Genomic DNA, 17,126 nt, shown 5'->3' on the forward strand with positions numbered 1-17,126 from the left:
ACACCTGAAGGCCATTCTTCGGGGCTCCAAGAAAATTCCTTACAACCCATATTTCCCCGAGTAAAGTAGAAATTTCAAGAACTTTTGATGTGACAGGTAAGCTGAACTTTGCAAATGGATGCACTTACAGTTCTGTGCCACTCCATAGGGTCCAGAAAACAGCTTGGAAGGCCTTCACCCGCAAAGGGCCTGCCACAAAGCCAGGTGTCCCAGTCCAAGACTGGATGTGTTTTGAATTAAGAATATAAGGAATATTTTGGATGGAACATAAGGAATGTTAACATCAGTCTAGGCCTATTTATCCCAAAATCAAAGACGAGGTCAATGCTACTCAGAGAGCTGGATCTACTTAAGTTCAAGGGCTGGTGAACACCAGCAGAAATATAAGAAGCACCTCACCATAATTTGCAGATTGTTAAGCAGATAAAAATGCCTCCTTGTAAGTTTATGAACATATAAACCCCAATAAAAAATGGCAATTTAGGGAAAAAAACGGGCAATATTTTTATGTAGTAGTGTTAGTCTTCAGGGAGTGAAAGCCCAGCGGTAGGAAAATAGGCTTGGTTATCCAACATGGCCATCACCCCCATCTTTAACAAGGGGAAACAAAGTCCTCTGGGTCCTAGGGTGATCCAGGTAAAACCTAAAATTATTCAATCCCTTTGCTAAGACTCCAGGCTCACTACCCCTACCCCGGACAATAGCACAGCCTGGGCAATAGCGTAGGACAGAAGCAGGGGTTGGAGGGCTGTTCTGTGAGGCTGCACAGCAGTGGGGGCACAGTGTCCCGTGTGGAATGACTTCCTCCTCCTGCGGGTGGCAAGCACCATCACAACAAAGATGGGTCCCCAATTATAAGCACACAGGCACCTGGCACATACATCCCTCCTTCAAGTTGGACCAGCAGCAATTGCTTTACTAAAACTTCAAAGCCAAGAAAAGCAAAACTTTTGTCTTCTGGTGACCCTAGCCCACAGCCTGGACACTGGGACCAGGGTTCCCAGGTCTGGCTGCTGTTGAGGAGTGTTCTCTGCACACAATAACTAGCAGTGGCACTTTTAAAAAGTGACCAGAGGCTTGGTTTCCACTGTGTCGTTTTATTCAGTTTGCTCCAAGGGCAGAATCAATAGCGGGGATCACAAACATCATTGGACTGGCTCACGAGCCTCATCAGTAACACCTGAGAAACAGGACAAGTTACACAAGTTGCAAAGAGGGCACCCTGGAGTTCAGTGACATGATAGCAGGTGGACCGAGGGTAGATGCAACAGGTGTGGACACACACAGGATCGGAACCTGGTTTCTAGACAATTCTGGGACCCTTGCTGCAAACCCTTCTTCTGGCGCTGCTGTCTCCGATGTGAGCGGCGACGCTGCCCACTCCCCAGGCCTCACTCTGGCTGTACCTGAGTGGTCCCTATGCCCACGGCACTGGCATACGCTGTCAGGATCTCTACTATCTGCTTCGTCTCTAGCGTCATCCGGGCCTCCTTCAGCCAGTCCTGGGCCACTCGTCGGGACTCCCCCTTCAGCTGGTTGACAAACTTGGCCGCCAGCTCCAGGTCACCGTGCTCGATGCAGTAGGAGGCGTATGAGAGTAGTTTAAAGGTGCTCATGTCCTCGGGGTAGAGCTCTGCTGGCGGCTTCAGCTGCTGAGGTGGGAACAGGAGCAGCGACTGCAGGTAGGACAGGAAGTACTGGTATAAGCTGTTTCTGGTTTCGTCAATCATGGCTACCCTGCGGGCTTGTTTCTGAACAGCGTAGAAACGGGCCCTCAGGGTCTCTTCACTGTAGACCCCTCTGGTCAGGGACTCTGGAGGGATGGCCGCAGTTAAGGCTTGGGCAAATTCACTGTCAGAGCAGTTGGCTCTTATGGCCTCCACCGCAGCGCCCAGCGGGACGGTGGGCGTGTCTGCGGACGAGGTCTTCATGCTGTACTTCAGTGCCTCCACGGAAAGCCAGAGCTGGTGGGCCTTTCTGGCTTCTTCTTCAGCAACTGCGTGGCCTGCAAAGGAAGAGAGGCAAAGTCTTTTCTTGATGCACTCAACAGCAGGCCCATCCCTGAGGGCAGCAGAGGCCCCAGGGCCTCTCAGGAAAGGCAGCTGGCTCAGCACAATTCCACAAGGATGGCTGCTGGAGTCATGGAGAGACCAGGGGACTGTGTGTAGCAAAGCCCTGACTCTTCCCCTCTCCCCCAGGCCCCAGGAAAGAGCATGGTCAAACTGCACACGCGTTACTCACTCGTGGGCTAAGTCAGATATCTGTGTTTAGTACTTGAAAAGCAACATGGTACTATTAAGATAAGATTCATTTTAAGGTCACCAGAAATTGTGCTGCAAAAAACATGGAATACTTCCGGCCTGTCATCCCAGCCATTTGGGAGACTGAGGCAGGAGGATCCCAAGTTCAAGGCAACCTGGGCTTTTAGGGAAATCATGCCTCCAAATAAAAAATAAAACAGGCTAGGGGTGGAGGTCAGGGGGTGGAGCACCCCAGGTTCAACCCCCAATACTGGGGGCAGAACAGGGAGGAAGACTTCCCAATGAACTCACAAGACAGGATTGGATTTTGAAAACTGTGCTTTTTTGTTTTTTAATATGGCAAAATGAGATTCTATAATATCCCAAAAAAATGTATTTCACAGGACTCTCGCCATCAGCATGTGTCCCTTGGAATGTGACATGAGGCCTCAGCATAACTCCTATCCACTTATGAGGGGTTACTTAGCACATCACCTCCAGAAAACCCTCCAGTGCCCAGGGAGGAGAGCAGGTCCTCCCTGGCCTTCACCACCAAGTACCAGACACACAAGCAAGACTATGGGGTGACCGGCCTGAAAACTATCTCATGTCTGTAGTACAGATCATTCAGAGTTGGTCTTTAGCACCCTCTTATCTGATTTCCTCTTAGACACCTGTTAAACGCTTCTCAAATCTGGGGCCAATGTCCCAGGAAATAAGTGAAATGCAGGAGAGCGACTTTAGAGCCAGCATGCTGCCCGTGATGCGAGACCCCCAGGGAGCCGCACTGAGATGAAGCGGCGAGGAGGCAGGGACTTGCTCACTCTGCACAGCCTGCTCGATTCCTCTCAGTCTAGCATAGGCCGTATTGATGTCCAGGGTGAAGTTGTCAACTTGCTCTTGACTGAGGCGACGGAACTCTAACTCTTGTTCCGAGAGTTTCTCAGACAGGTCCTGAAATGAAGCACAAGTGGTTGGAGAAGAGCCCCACTGCCCCAGAAGGGGCCTTCCATCCCACCACGGTGGCCCGCACCCCAGGAGCAGGCTCAGACGTGGTGCATCATCCTCTCTGGTTTTCTCATGGGACTTACTATTCAAGCTAGAAACTAACTGCCAACTGCAAAAGTCAGCCACTGTGTTGCAGGTAACACTGAGATCGTCTTCTAACCCTCTACTGAAGAGATTAGCCCTTCATGTTTCTCTGAAGAAAAAACCCAAATGGAACTTAAAATATCTTATCTTGTCACAAATTCCAATTTCCTAGCTTTCCTTACTTAGAAAGCCTCACTCCTTAGAAGATGGACCTGCTCACGCTCCTGCAGATGCCAGGTGGGGAGGAGCGAGCTGGGATTAGAGGCATCGGACACTCTGCTGTGGCCTCCACGTCTCGTCTCTCTGGGAAGCTCTTGGTCATCAGTTTGAGCACAAGCACACACTTGAAGTCCATGGAGAGGAGGCAGGAAGGGCAGCCTCGCACGACGAGGCGCACCCCAGAACCCTTCGACCACCCCACACACAGACCCCGTGATTAGAGTGATAGTTCTGCAGATACACACAGGCCCCACAAGGCCAGGTGACACCATCGGAACCCTAGAGGGGAGAGAAGGGTGGTGCGACTCAGTGGCAGAGCACCCGCGCAGCATGGAACAGGCCTGGGTCCATCCCAGCACCACACAGGAGGAAGAGGCCGTGGGGCAGCTGAGCTTCACCAAGGGGCCTCACCTGCTCAAACTCAAACTTGAGCTCTTGTTCTTGCACCCTGAGGACATCTCGTAAGTGGTCAGTGTGCGCGGCCGCCTGGCGGCGGAGTTGGGTCCTCATCTCATTCTCCATAGCATCTCTGACTTCCTCCACCTGTGAGGACAAACGCGACAATGATTAGTTCTCAGTTTTCCACAGAAGGAGAAGCAGAAGACCGGGTGACCATGGTGACAGCGGCTGTGTGCTGACCCCCTACCAGGCCCACGCACACGCTCTCATTCCCTGGCTCCAGGACTCCAGGCTGAACCTGTCAACAGCTCGAGCAAGGCCTCACAGCTGGATGATATCAAGAGTCTAGGTGGGGTCCATGTGGCCTGGAGACTTGTGCTTCCCTCACATACCAGGCTGCCCCCATGAAAACAGAAAACACATACACACGAACAAAAAGCTGTTCCCTGAATCACGACACCCTGACAAGCAAGGGACTGCAGAACTCTGGACTCAGGGGACACTTCAGGCCTCCACTTTATCAGTGGTGAATAATGAGATAACTAGTATCTTCCAAGTAATTTCTTCTTCTTTTTGTTGAGGGGTGTGTGCTGGGAATGGAACACAGGGCTTCATGCTAGCTAAGCAAGCACTGTACCACTGAGCCACACTGCCAGCCCCGCCAAACAATTTCTTCTAATCAAAGGCACTGGGTTAAATTCTCAGCACCACATAAAAATAAATAAACAAAATAAAGGGATAAAAAAATTCAGAATTCAAAAGATTCTTCTGGTACTGCTTTAGGGACAGACTGCTGAGAAAGATGAACTAGATCATCCTGGATCTAAGCAGTGCTCTCCAACAGCTTATTTTCAAATGAATTTAGACTTAACATGGGCCACATCAAACCAAAAATATGAGAAGCCAAGCAGGTCTTGCCTAACAATTAGCCATGAGTCACATTACAAGCCACTGAGCACTGAGGACCTTGAATTTAGGGCTCTTTTCTGAGGCACAGGATATGAAACCCAAGAGCCCACTCCAGCGTCTGCAGTACCAGCAGTGGTGGACACCGAGGCACTGGTGTTTAGGCAGGCACACTTCTCACCCACGCCCCCCCTAGCCCAGGAACACCCCACCCAGGCAGCCCTCTCCAGGTGTGGCTCTGGGCAGGAGTGGTCATCAGCAGCTCCCACCTCCTCCTACTCAGCAGGGACACACACAGGGTGGAAGGGCAGAAACCCAGAACTGTGCTGTCCACTGAAGGCCAGGAGGGCCTCGCTGTGGAGACCACATCCAAGTTCAGAGCTAAGGCTGAAAGATGCGGCAGGTGAAGAGCAGGAAGATTGAGGGAAAGGAATATGCCGGCAGAGAGCTCAGCAGAGAGGTGCAGGGCAGGATGCCTTGTGGCCAGAGGGGGTGACCCAGAGCCCTCACAGAACGGCTGGCCAGGACTCTGAACTCCTGGACTTGGAGTTGGAGGTGAGGCTCAGAGGGAGGGTGCTTGCCTACCACGCACAGGGGCTAGTTCTGATCCTAGAACCACAAGAAGAATCTGGATTTGACATTAATGGAGGGGTGTTCAGCAGTGTGGTGCCGACCGGTGTTTCCTAAGGGCTAGCTGCCTGTGTAAGTAGATGTGAAACAGGTACGAAAACCGATGGTCACCTGGACAAAGGGGGAGGTGATGGAAGCCAAGTGGACCGGTCTGGGGTCTACTCTGGATGAAGACCTGGCATGGACTGGACGTGGGGCAGTGGGAGAATAACCATGCAGGGCTCTGGCTCAAACAGGGTAGGTGGTGACTCATTTAGAGAGAAGCAAGCCAAGGAGCTGGGAGGCAGGTGCTCTGACTATGGAGCAGGCTGCTGGCTGGGAGCGGGTTGTCTGATATATATGGCATTTAGCCTCCTGCCACAGGAGGAGAGCAAGCGCTGGAGGCAGCAAGTGGAGACAGGCTCCACAATGTGCCAGCAGTAGGTAGAGGCCGCGCACAGGAGGCCAACTGGGCCAGCGAGGGGGAGAAAGGCCAGGAAGGGCAGGCTCTACAGCTTGAGAAGAGCAGGCTTCAAAGGGAGGATGAGCTACCGTGCTTATCAACCAGAAGGATAGCTCAGGAGCTGCTGCCTTCATTGGTAACTACCACCCCTCGCTAACAATACGGCAGAAACACACGCAGGGCTGGCTGGGCGTGGATACAGAGCGCTTGACTAGCACGTGTGAGGCACTGGGTTCACTTCTCAGCTCCGCATAAAAATAAATAAAATAAAGGCCTAAAACAAATATTCAGAATTCAACCAATTCTTCTGGTAATGCTTTAGGGACAGACTGCTGCGAGAGATGAACCAGGTCATCCTGGATCCAAGCAGCTTATCAGCACTCACACTTCCGTATCTGTTCAACCTATAGGAACTCCACTAGGTCAGTCCTTCCCGGAAGTACTGACCAGGAGAACAAGGGCTGAAGCGCCACTGTGAAGACGGACAGGTGCAGCTCCTGTCTGGACCTGCCCATCTGGACCTGGGTGGAGCTACCTGCAGAGCAGGGTCTGGCTGGACGCCCTAATTATTACTTGTCAAGCAGTGAGTCTCAGACTCTACCTTTCGGTCCTGCTCAGCCTGCACTTCGCTTCGGTGATGCTCTAATGCCTTTGCTACTGCAGAATCAAACGCCCGCTTTTCTTCCAGCTTCTGTTTCTCCAAGGCCAACGCGATATGCTGCTTCTCTGTGGCCTTCTGCTCTGCTAGCTCTCTGTTCAGCTGGTCAATGCGACGGTGTGCATGCGCAATCAGAGAGTTCAGGTCATCGGTAGACAGCTTGTCAGCTAAACAGATAACCACATCAAGGTGATGATTCCACCAACACTATACATCACTGCAAGGGCATTTGCTTCATTTGACTATGATTTTACAGCTGTAAGGAAAGATAAAATGTAGCTAGTGTGAAGAGATTTAAAGTCTCCTGATCAGAAACTGACAGCCAGCATCCAACAACTGGTGTCTGTCAATTGCAAAAAGAACTCAGGTGAGCCTTAGGTGTGCCTGACCAGCTCTTTTCCAGAACCCAGAGTAGCTCTTCAAACCTGAACCAACTTAAGTCAGCTTTCCAATTTACTATCATTTTGCTTCTAAAGCTAAAGTTTGCCAGGTGTGATGGCAAATCCCTGCAAACCCCATGACTTGGGAAACTGAGACAGGAGGACGGCAAGTTTGAGACCAGCCTGGCAGCTTAGCAAGACCCTGTCTCAAGATAAAAAATAAAAAGACATGGAGGGGGATGCTAAGCAGGGACAGCTAAGTGACAGAGTGCTCCTGGGTTCCATCCCCAGTACCAAGAAATAAAGCTCATACATACTAACACTTCTACACCTTCTTTCACGCATAACTAGTACTGGTCCCAACAGCCATCCAAATAAAGACTGTGTTCTACAAAACCCAAATCAAACTGAAATTCTCTCACTCTTGCCTAACAACAGTTAGTTCCTTGTCCTCAACACAATTTATCTAAGACAATAATCTGCAACCAGAGCTGTTCACAGAAGCACTTGTGGAGTTTTTAAAAATATTCACACCTAAACATTCTCATTTGGACTTAAATCCATATAGTACTGGGTTTTTTATAGTTTTTTTTGTTTGTTTGTTTTTCTTTTTCAATTTCACACTCCACGATGATGCCAAAATATGCCACAGGTCAAGAACTATGACTCCAACAATGAAATACAAAATGTAGGGGAGTCTCTATGACAAATGACCCAGTAATAGGTAAGCTGAGAAGCAACAGAGCCTAAGGGACCTACTGAGTGAATCCAGTGGGTGGCCCTCCTCTGGACAAAGACATGAATAAACTGTAAACATGCACCACATGAGGCCACTGGGCCAGTGGGGAGAGGTCTGATGACAGGATGGGATCAAGTGTCAGCAAGAAAGTGTCACAGTGACTGTGCTTTCAGAAACATACTAGGAGCACTTACAAGTGCAAGGTCGTGAGCTGGGGGAGATGTGGCACAGGAGACCAGGCTGGCCCGGGGCTGACGACTGCCAAGGGCGAGTCATGGGTCTGGGGAGTTCACGGTGCCTGTCTCCCTGCTTTCAAGCGTTTGGAATTCTCCAAAACAACAGCTAAACATAAGAAAACACACACACGCCCTCACATCTACAGCTCCCAATCATTTGGAACACGTTTGTTCCTGAGAAAAAATGGTTGCCAAAATTACCCAATTCAGACTTATCACATGTAACAATTCTACTTGATATTAATTAGATGGCTTAGAATAATAGTTACAATCAAAAGACGTGAGTTTTTAAGACTCAAAATAAATTCCTTTAAACATTGGGGCTGGGGTTATGGCTCAGCGGTAGAGCGCTTGCCTAGCACGAGCAAGGCACTGGGTTTAATCCTCAGCACCACATAAAATGGTATAATAAATAAAAGTTTAAATAAACATAAAATACACATTATTACTCACCTAGGTCAGAAATACCTACAAAGAAAAAGAAGAACCATGTAAAAAAAAGAAATGTACATACTTTGCTTACTGATCATTGAACAAGAACATCCAAAAGGGACAAGAAAGAACAAGAAATTTACACAAGGAAAAGGTATTTTAACATTGGGATGCAAAATAATAGTTTATTTCATAAAATTTAAAGAGACTTTAAAACAACACATATCAAGGTAAATTGTAATATTTTAGAAACAAGAGAACCACTGATACTAAAATTAATCTTGGTTTTAAGGGGACTCATTTCTCTTTGACCAAAGTGATCAAGTTATCACAGAAATCCCAGCTTTCCTCCATCCCTCTCATTTGCATTAGTTCAGAGTAAGCCAATAGTCCTGCTTGTTCTCAGAACCAGGCCTGACATTCCAAATACTCAAGAATTGTTTTCTCTCTTTAGAAGTTCTTGAACACTTGCACATTTAACCTGTGCAAAAAAAAAAAAAAAAAAAAAAAAAAACTATGGCTGTCCAATTTGAGGGTAAGGAGTAAAAAGAACCTTGTGACCTTGTGAAGTTTGAATGCTGCTCCGCCAGAGGGTGAGCCCCAGGCCAGAGGAGAGCAGCAGAGCTCAGAAAGCCTCTCAGCAGGTGCTTCCTAAAGACCCTGCAGTCCTAAAGTCAACTGCCTCCTCTGTAGGTCAACGAAAGGAACAAGGATCTGCCCAACACTGCAGGAAAGACTGGAGAGGCTCCACAAGGTGAGGGCGAGGCCAGTCTTGAAGTGGCACATACACATGGCTACATGTTCTGTGGTCCACTGCCATGAAGGGGAGGTCCCCTGAATGCTGACAGTCCACCCAGCAACACCCAGCTGCCCCCTCAGTGGCTTCCTCTCCCCACCCCCATAACGTGAGCTCTGAGCCTGGAGCTCCTGGGGCAGGTGCTCTGGTATGAGCCTATCTAGAAGAGACTCAACTTTTTTTTTTTTTAATTTCTTACATATACTCGGCTTTGTTTTTCATGTACTTACAAACTCCATGTCAGCAAAGGACCCTGTCCTCAACGTCTGCACTGGAGAGGGTGCTGAGGCAGATCCGCAGTTCCTGCACAGGCCTAAATCCCCTGCAGCACATGCCGAGCTGAAGCGCTGGGCCAGGGCATGCATACCTCGCCTTCCCCAGATGCTGGGAGCCACAATGCAGCCCAAGCTGCTCCCTGTCGTTCCTACCCACTCCACTCAGGGCCTGGGTCACAGAGGAGATGCCTGTGCCACTCTGCCCATAGATCATGGCAGCATCTTTCACCAGGCCTCCTACCCTCATCTCCCTAGTGGTAAGCACATCACTCCTCTTCTCAAGGCCAAAAGGATGCCCCACACTGCCAACACAAATCACTCCAGCAAAGGACAGTGTGGCCAGCAGGCAGCAAAAAAAATCCTGCCTCCACCTCTAACCTGGGCCAGATTACTTGGCCTCCTAGAGTCTCCATTTTCTCCTCTGTAAAATGGAGGTCATAACAACACAGCTCACAGGGCTGCTGTGAGCCATAATGAGCCAATACAGGAGGAGTGCTCAGAACACAGGGCCAGGCACAGAACGCTGCTCAACAGTGCTGGCTCCACATGTGTGGCACTGTCCAGTTACAGAGAGCCCAGAAAAAGGAGTGGACATAACGAACACCACCAGGACACTTAAGAACTCAGAGAAATGAGAACACTGAGGGCAAAACAATTGGTAACAAACGTATTGACAGTCATGGTGCAGGCCCTGAGGAGTCCCCCTGAGGGCCGGGCATGGGGAAGCCATGTACTCTGCAGGGTGCACAAGGATCAGTCACTGACTACCCTCAGAGGAGATGGCATGGCCATGGACAGAAGTGAAAAGCAAAGCACACCAAATGCCATGTGGATCTTTTAATTTTTGTGCCACACATGAATGTGTGTTTTAAAAATTAAAAAATTTTTAATCTTTGATTTACATGACCCAGAGACGGCACTGCAGGGGCCTGACTGTTCTTGAGCCCAGGGCTCCTCCACCCTACAGTACTGACATTCTGGGCCAGACAGCCCTCTGGAGCACCAATGGCCCTCTCCCACCAGAAGCCAGGAACACTCCCGCTGTGTCATCAAAATATCTGCAGACACTGCCCAATGTCCTCTGGGTGAGGACCATACTTTAATGTCTTCGTGTTTTACTAGACCTTTTCCCCAGCAGCCTGAGCTCTCCAAGGAACAGCCAAATGGTTGGCTTCCTTCTCTAGAGGAACTGGGGCCCAGGGAAATTCTCAACATGGTGCTATTACACAAAGCAGTCACAGGTGTGCTTCAAGCAATTCTTTACAAATACCTTTAAAGAACTAGAGGACTGAATGATCCCAGGGATGCAAAGCATTTTAGTAGAGTCAAGGTTGTACCATCATGGAATTAAACACTGGCTGGCACTGTTCGCCAGGGGGAAAGCTACAGGAGCAGTGTCAGAGTATGCCACCTGTCACGACTGGTTGAAACAGTGCGCTGTACCAATGACATGTTTCAGAGCAGCATGGAGTCCATGAATGGAGTTGAAGCAGGTGTAGCTGAGCAGTGCTAAAAGTCAAAGGGAGAAAGAAGCGTCCCAACGCATCAATGGTACTTACTCATCCCTTTCCACCCAGGAAGGACCTCTGGAGTGATACTCTCTAGTTCTCGTCTGAAGTCATCCCGGGCTTGGACCACCAACTCATGGTACTGCGACACCACCTTAGCCTCGGACTGAGCAGCCTGGACCTGAACAAGCACCAGGGGTATCATAGGTTAAACTGAGCAACAAGGACCACAGACGTCCCTCAGGCCTGGTTGGGAATGTGCAGGCAACACCCGCAAACCAAAGCTCAGCAAGAGGGAAACAAACCTCTTCTGTCTCCTTCCAATTCCTACTCCAATGCCAGGGATAGGCCCTTTTCCATCTTATTGTTCCCTCTGCCCCCTTTCTCTGGGTCTTGCAACTACTCACATAGATCACCTGAATGCAATCCTAGCCCAAGATCTGCCCCAAGATGGAAGTTTACCTAAGTGACAACAGCTGGAGACCAAAACCACTATTATTATAGAAAGTGTCAATAATACTGAATAATCTACTTCACATTCAAAACAGGTTTCTAAAAACAGTAACAACTAAATGGCACACACCCTGTAATCCCAGCTACCTGGGGTCTGAGGCCAGTCTGGACAATTTAGCATGACCCTGTCTCAAAATAAAAAGGGCCAGGGAGGGCTGGGGATGTGGCTCAAGCAGGCACACTTGCCTGGCATGCGTGCGGCCTGGGTTCGATCCTCAGCACCACATACAAATAAAGATGTTGTGTCCGCCAAAAACTAAAAAATAAATTTTAAAAATTCTCTCTCAAAAAAAAAAAAAAAAAAAAAGGCCAGGGATATATAGCTCAGTGGTAGAGAACGTGCCTAGCCTATTTAAGACCCTGGGTTCAACCCTAGTAACTGAAAAAATAAAATAAAATAGTAACAATAGTCTTTGCAGGGGAAGGGGAGGAGATGATAGAAATCTTTGTTTTCCTGAATTCTTAAAGTATTGATTGAATAACTATATTTAAAAACATAGAACACTGCAAAGACTTAGGAAACCGACCTTCTGGACCACATTGTCCAGACCGACGATCATGTCGCGGAGCTTCCCCTCTGCGGCTGTAATGTGAGGCTTGGCTCCAGCAACCTCTTTTCTCTTTGCATTTTCAATGACACTTTTCATCTTCTCTAACTCCTCTCTGGAAACCAATAAAATAAAACACAGTTTAGTACAACTCCTTATCAACTTTATCAAAGACAACACCATATACATTTGTTAAAAGTCCTAAGAAATATAATTCAAAAAAAAAAAAAAAAAATCACTTGATGCTTTTTATGGTCAATAGGCAGAGAAGCCTTTCTCACCTAGAGCTGAAACCCTCAGCCAAGGTCAGGGCGGCAGAAGACACACTCAGGGCTCTTGTGTTGCAGCAGATAGACTGTTACCCACCTTCTAAATTCTGATGGAACTTCCCAACCATTCCAGCAAAATTTTGAGATTATAGCAGAAGCTCAGGAAATGTGTAGACACACCCCCTAAGCAATAAGCCACAGCAAACCTGATTTTATGAGATCCTTTGTATCAATTTCTGCCAAATTTATTTCAGCTTAATTATGTTTCATTTTCTCTCTTCTTGAACCTATGTGTTCCTGATTATGCCAGTTCAGATAAGCGCACAGAAGAAGGGAGAAAGATTTCTCTGCCTCCTCTTTATTCCATGCAGAGGGTAGAAAACCTCCAGGAGGCCCTAATTACTTGTCCAAATCCATGAGTAATTACTTGGCTTTGAGAAGGGCATCAGCAGCTTCATCCACGGCCTTCCTGCGCTCCTTCAGGGCGCCTTCCACCGTGCGCCACTGGGCAGACTTCTTTTCACCTGCAACCTGAATAGAAAATGCTGATCACAAAAACATGCCTACGTGCTGGGACCGCCACAGGACAAGCCAAAATGAGCAAATACAGAAGTGTGTGACATGAAATTCAACCGTAAATATTTATATGCCAAGTTTCACCACAGTAGGAGATCAATCTGAGTCTCCTGGTGAGGCATAAGAACTCCACAGCCGCCCACGTCAACTGTTCTTCACAAGATTATGTGTAAACAAACAAGGACACAAGAAGTGTGCAGCCCACTGCATACAACTATTTTCCAAAGAGAGATATTTGCTATTAAAATCTCAAAAGAAAATATGACCCAGACCTTTCCATGAATTGTTCGTGAATTCTAAAATCATTCTTCAATAAAGTGCCAACACTTAACATTCTCTTAACTGCGTAGGTCTGACTACCAGAATCATAGTCTAAGGCATTCTTTAATGTTTTGGAGTAGTGCTGACGGAACTCGGGGTCACTCCACCACTGAGCTGCATACCCAGCCCTTTTTATTTCTTATTTTGACACAGTGTCTCGCTAAGTTTCCCAAGTAGGCCTGGAATTTTTGATCCTCCCATCTCAATCTCCCAAGTAGCTGTGATTACAAGTGTGTGCCACCACACCTCTAGTGAACTGTTACAAGGAAGTGACAAAGCAAATTCAATGTTATGGCGTGAATAATGAAGCTGATGTCTTCAGTGAATCCCCACTTCAGTCATCCTCGAAGTATACCAAGAATGGGTGCGGGGGTGGGCACAGCACTGCTCAGTGATGGAGCACTCGGCCTTGGTTTCCACCCAGCACTAAGAACAAAAGATGCTATGGTGTGGACTGTGCGGCATCTCATAGGGAATAAATTTTCCAAGACTCTAGCATATGCTGTTACCAGGATCTGGTCTTCCTAACCACTAGACAGACTTGTCAAACAGGCCAACGTCCATGGCACGTCTGGTGCCTCACTGTCTTTCTGACTGAAGGTACTTTTGCTACAGAGGTCCAAGGGGCAGCCACCCCACCACAGCCAGGCAAGTCCAAGTATTCCAAATACAGCTGAGAGAGAGAGAGTGATTTGGAATGTCGTATAGATCCTATGTGCACCTACAGCTTCTTTTACCAGAAGACTTAAATCCATCTTTAATATTTGAAAAAAGTGGTCATACGTTTTCCTAGTTATTTTCTAACATTAGCTAACACTCCCTAATCTTAGTTAAGTGCTATATTCATATGGTGTCCTTGAGTAGTAAAATCTTGATTGTAACAGATTTTTGTGCTGTTCAACATGCACTACACAGTGTCCGTTCACTGGGAAGAGGAAACACTACCCCACATGGCCTTACACCAAAGTGGAAACAGGCATTTAAAGGTCCCAGCTGTTTCTTCTGAAGCACATTCACCCCCTGGGCTGTAACCCAGCTCGACATCATGGAATGTCAAGCCTTCTCACATCTGTATAAACAGCACGTTAAACAACCTGGGCAGTCTCCACTTTGCTAACTGATCAAATTCTGATATTTATATTTTTCCTTGAACTTCAAATAAAATGCAACTTTCTCTTAAGTTTCAAAGGCTGTAGTTTCCAGCAATTACTGTCAGTAGTCTGATTTAACATGCTGGAGGTACATATCACTGAAACAGTGTACACCATGCTTCAGTGTTTAAACACCCACCCAGTCACAGTGCAGTGCAACTTTACATATCATGCATGACCTTTACCCAGGGGTGTTTCAGGAGTTTATTTTGTTTATTTATTTATTTTTTAGGGGGAGGAGGCGGTGGTACTAGGACTTGAATGTAGAGGCATGTGACCACTGAGCTACAACCCATCCTTTTTTATTTTTTACTTTGAGACAGAGTTGCATTAAAATGCTGAGGCTGGCCTCAATCTTGTGACCCTCCTGCCTCAGTCTCCTGAGACACTAGGATTACAGGTATGTGCCACTGTGGGAGGCCGTTGTGCTATGTGACCAGCAATTTCCTTTCCTGATTGGTGAGGCTCTGTCGGTCACTTCCCGTGATCTGGTCACATCAAAGTGGCTGTAGACGGTGGCCTCGATCTTGAAAGTCGTAAAAATGTAACAAAATGTGTCTTCATGCATAGGTGTGCCTTCTTGTAGCCCCATGGGTCGAGTTACGCTCACCTGTTCCTTTGTGATATTACCCCTTTGCCCTGTTTGGGATAGAATGTTCCATGGAAACGCCCTTTGTGGGTCCCCTTCTCTTACTCTGCTTTTGGGTGTGGCCTTCCTAGATGTTGGTCAACCTGCTGACAGCAGACACCACAAAGCTACACTCAACTCCCTGAAACCTGACTCCTTGCCTCATTTGAATGGCTTCTCCTCAATAAAAGGGGTCAGCATATGCTCACTCTCGTGCTCTCTCTGCGAACCCTTAAGGTCAGAGGAGCCATCACAGGACCCCAAAGAAAAAGGTATCTCTGTCTCTTGTGTGGTTATTTCATGCAGCCCAGTTCCTCTGGAGTGACCCTGAGTGTTTCATGCCAGGAATGTGACATGCCACCATGCCCAGCTAAGGTTCACAGCTTATTGCTTTATTTTTTGAAGTATTTAGTGTAAGTTAACAATCAGCATAAACATTTAAGTGGTGTTTCATGTACACATGTACATACTCTCTATTATTTTTTAAAATTGCATGTTGATCTAAAAGTATCCTGAAAAAAAAAATTTATTTAAAGAGATGGTTGTCAATAAAAAAAAAAAAAAAAGGTAACAATATTCAAGAACTACTAAGATATAAAATCAAGCCAGGTGTGGTGGCATGCACGTGTAATCCCAGTGACCTCTGAGGCAAGTTTAAGGAGAGACCCCCACGTCAAAAAAATAAAAAAATAGGACTGGGCTGGGGCAATGAGTAGAACACCCATGGGTTTAATTCCCAACACCAAAAAACAAACAAACAAATAAACAAAAAGAGTATCAGAGCAAATCTGAACTATACCATATTAGTATTATGAGATAAAAATAAAGCACCATACATAAAATTGACTAAAAAATTTAAAGGCTTTTCTTGGGATTTTTTTTTTTTGGTTTGGGGGGGGGGCGGGCAGTGGTACTAGGGATTGAACTCCAGGACACTCAACCACTGAGACACATCCCCAGCCCTATTGTGTGTTTTATTTAGAGACAGGGTCTCACTGAGCTGCTTAGCGCCTTGCTTTTGCTGAGGCTGACTTTGAACTCGTGATCCTCCTGCCTCAGCCTCCTGAGCTGTTGGGAGTACAGGTGTGCACCACTGTACCCAGCTCTCAGCTTGTTTTTTTAAAAGACAAATATTCTAGACCGTCTCTGCTCAGCAGGAGAAAGACAAAATACGAGGAAGAAGCCTGTATGGTAGATGTCAAGACACCTCAGCCTCCGGCTCACCTCGGCATCGTCCATGGCTGCCTTCAGGACGCTGGAGTGGGCATTCACGGCCTGGACGGCAGCGTTCTGGGCTGCAATAGCCTGCAGAGTGACGGAAGCAGTTTGGCTCAGAGCATCTTCTAAGCTCTTGGCTAGAGCTAGAGAAAAAAAGGATAGTTAAAAACAAGTCCTTCCCCCTAATGACTTTAAACACTCCTTCTTTCCTACAAAGTCTCCATTGCACTCCCCAAAACATGTAAAACAAAATAAAATCACAAGGGACCCAAACTGTAGGTTCAAAGTTCACTTTAAAAGTATGGCAAACTAGTCTTGCTGGTATAATCCCAGCTACTTGGAAGATTGAGGCAGGAAAATCACAAGTTTGAGGTCAACCAGAGCAATTCAGCGAGACACGGTCTCAAAATAAAAAAATGACAAGGGTTGGGATGTAGCTTAGAGGAGTAGCACCCCGGAGTTCAATCCCCAGTACCAATAAAAAAGTACAGTAAAATGTCGATAATAATTTAATCTGGATGATGGATCTATCAGATTTATTACCTTATTTCTACTTTTATGAACATGTGAGATTTTTCAAATAAAAACTGGGCATTTTAAAGGAAAAAATTGCTTAAACAAGGCTAACACATTTCAAATGGAAGGAACAAGGAAAGAACACATTTATAAAGGCTAAAAACATCACCACCAGCTTTCCTCATTTTAAATAACAATTGTACAGACGGGCTGGGAAAAAGAGGTGCCCACTTTCAATCCCTTAGCAAGAAGGAAAACCCAAGAGAAAAAAATCATGTACTGCCAAGATTCAAGATGAAATAAATGGGGGGAAAATGTGTGTGTGTGCGTGCACGCGCGCACACTCACACATAAAAAACAACAAAAAAGGAAAGGGAGCTTGCAATGGAAAGTGATTTTAGGCAAAAGGGCACAAGAAAGAGCAGACATCAACA

At 47.1% G+C, this 17,126-nt stretch overlaps 1 protein-coding gene across 7 annotated transcripts in view; it reads right to left on the bottom strand.

Moving 5' to 3' along the window:
• Positions 1-1,077: 1,077 nt before the first annotated feature.
• Immt (inner membrane mitochondrial protein) overlaps positions 1,078-17,126 on the bottom strand; it is a 41,871-nt gene continuing 25,822 nt past the window's right edge. For 4 of the 7 annotated variants that reach the window (XM_046455978.2, XM_046455976.2, XM_046455975.2 and 1 more), the window contains 9 exons: positions 16,183-16,319; positions 12,710-12,813; positions 11,993-12,128; positions 11,004-11,133; positions 8,395-8,409; positions 6,530-6,753; positions 3,963-4,094; positions 3,065-3,194; positions 1,078-2,005 (listed from right to left, as the gene is read on the bottom strand). In XM_046455978.2, the coding sequence (XP_046311934.1) occupies positions 1,392-2,005; positions 3,065-3,194; positions 3,963-4,094; positions 6,530-6,753; positions 8,395-8,409; positions 11,004-11,133; positions 11,993-12,128; positions 12,710-12,813; positions 16,183-16,319 (1,622 nt within the window). In that variant the 3' untranslated portion in view covers positions 1,078-1,391. The remainder of the gene's footprint in view (positions 2,006-3,064; positions 3,195-3,962; positions 4,095-6,529; positions 6,754-8,394; positions 8,410-11,003; positions 11,134-11,992; positions 12,129-12,709; positions 12,814-16,182; positions 16,320-17,126) is intronic. The other 3 variants (XM_046455977.2, XM_058583026.1, XM_046455973.2) reach the window with 1 other exon arrangement.

The sequence above is a fragment of the Marmota monax genome, unplaced genomic scaffold, assembly GCF_021218885.2.
Source record: "Marmota monax isolate L192 unplaced genomic scaffold, Marmota_monax_Labrador192_F-V1.1 WCK01_AAM20220418_F8-fsc00238, whole genome shotgun sequence".
In the NCBI taxonomy this organism is placed as follows: Eukaryota; Metazoa; Chordata; class Mammalia; order Rodentia; family Sciuridae; genus Marmota; species Marmota monax.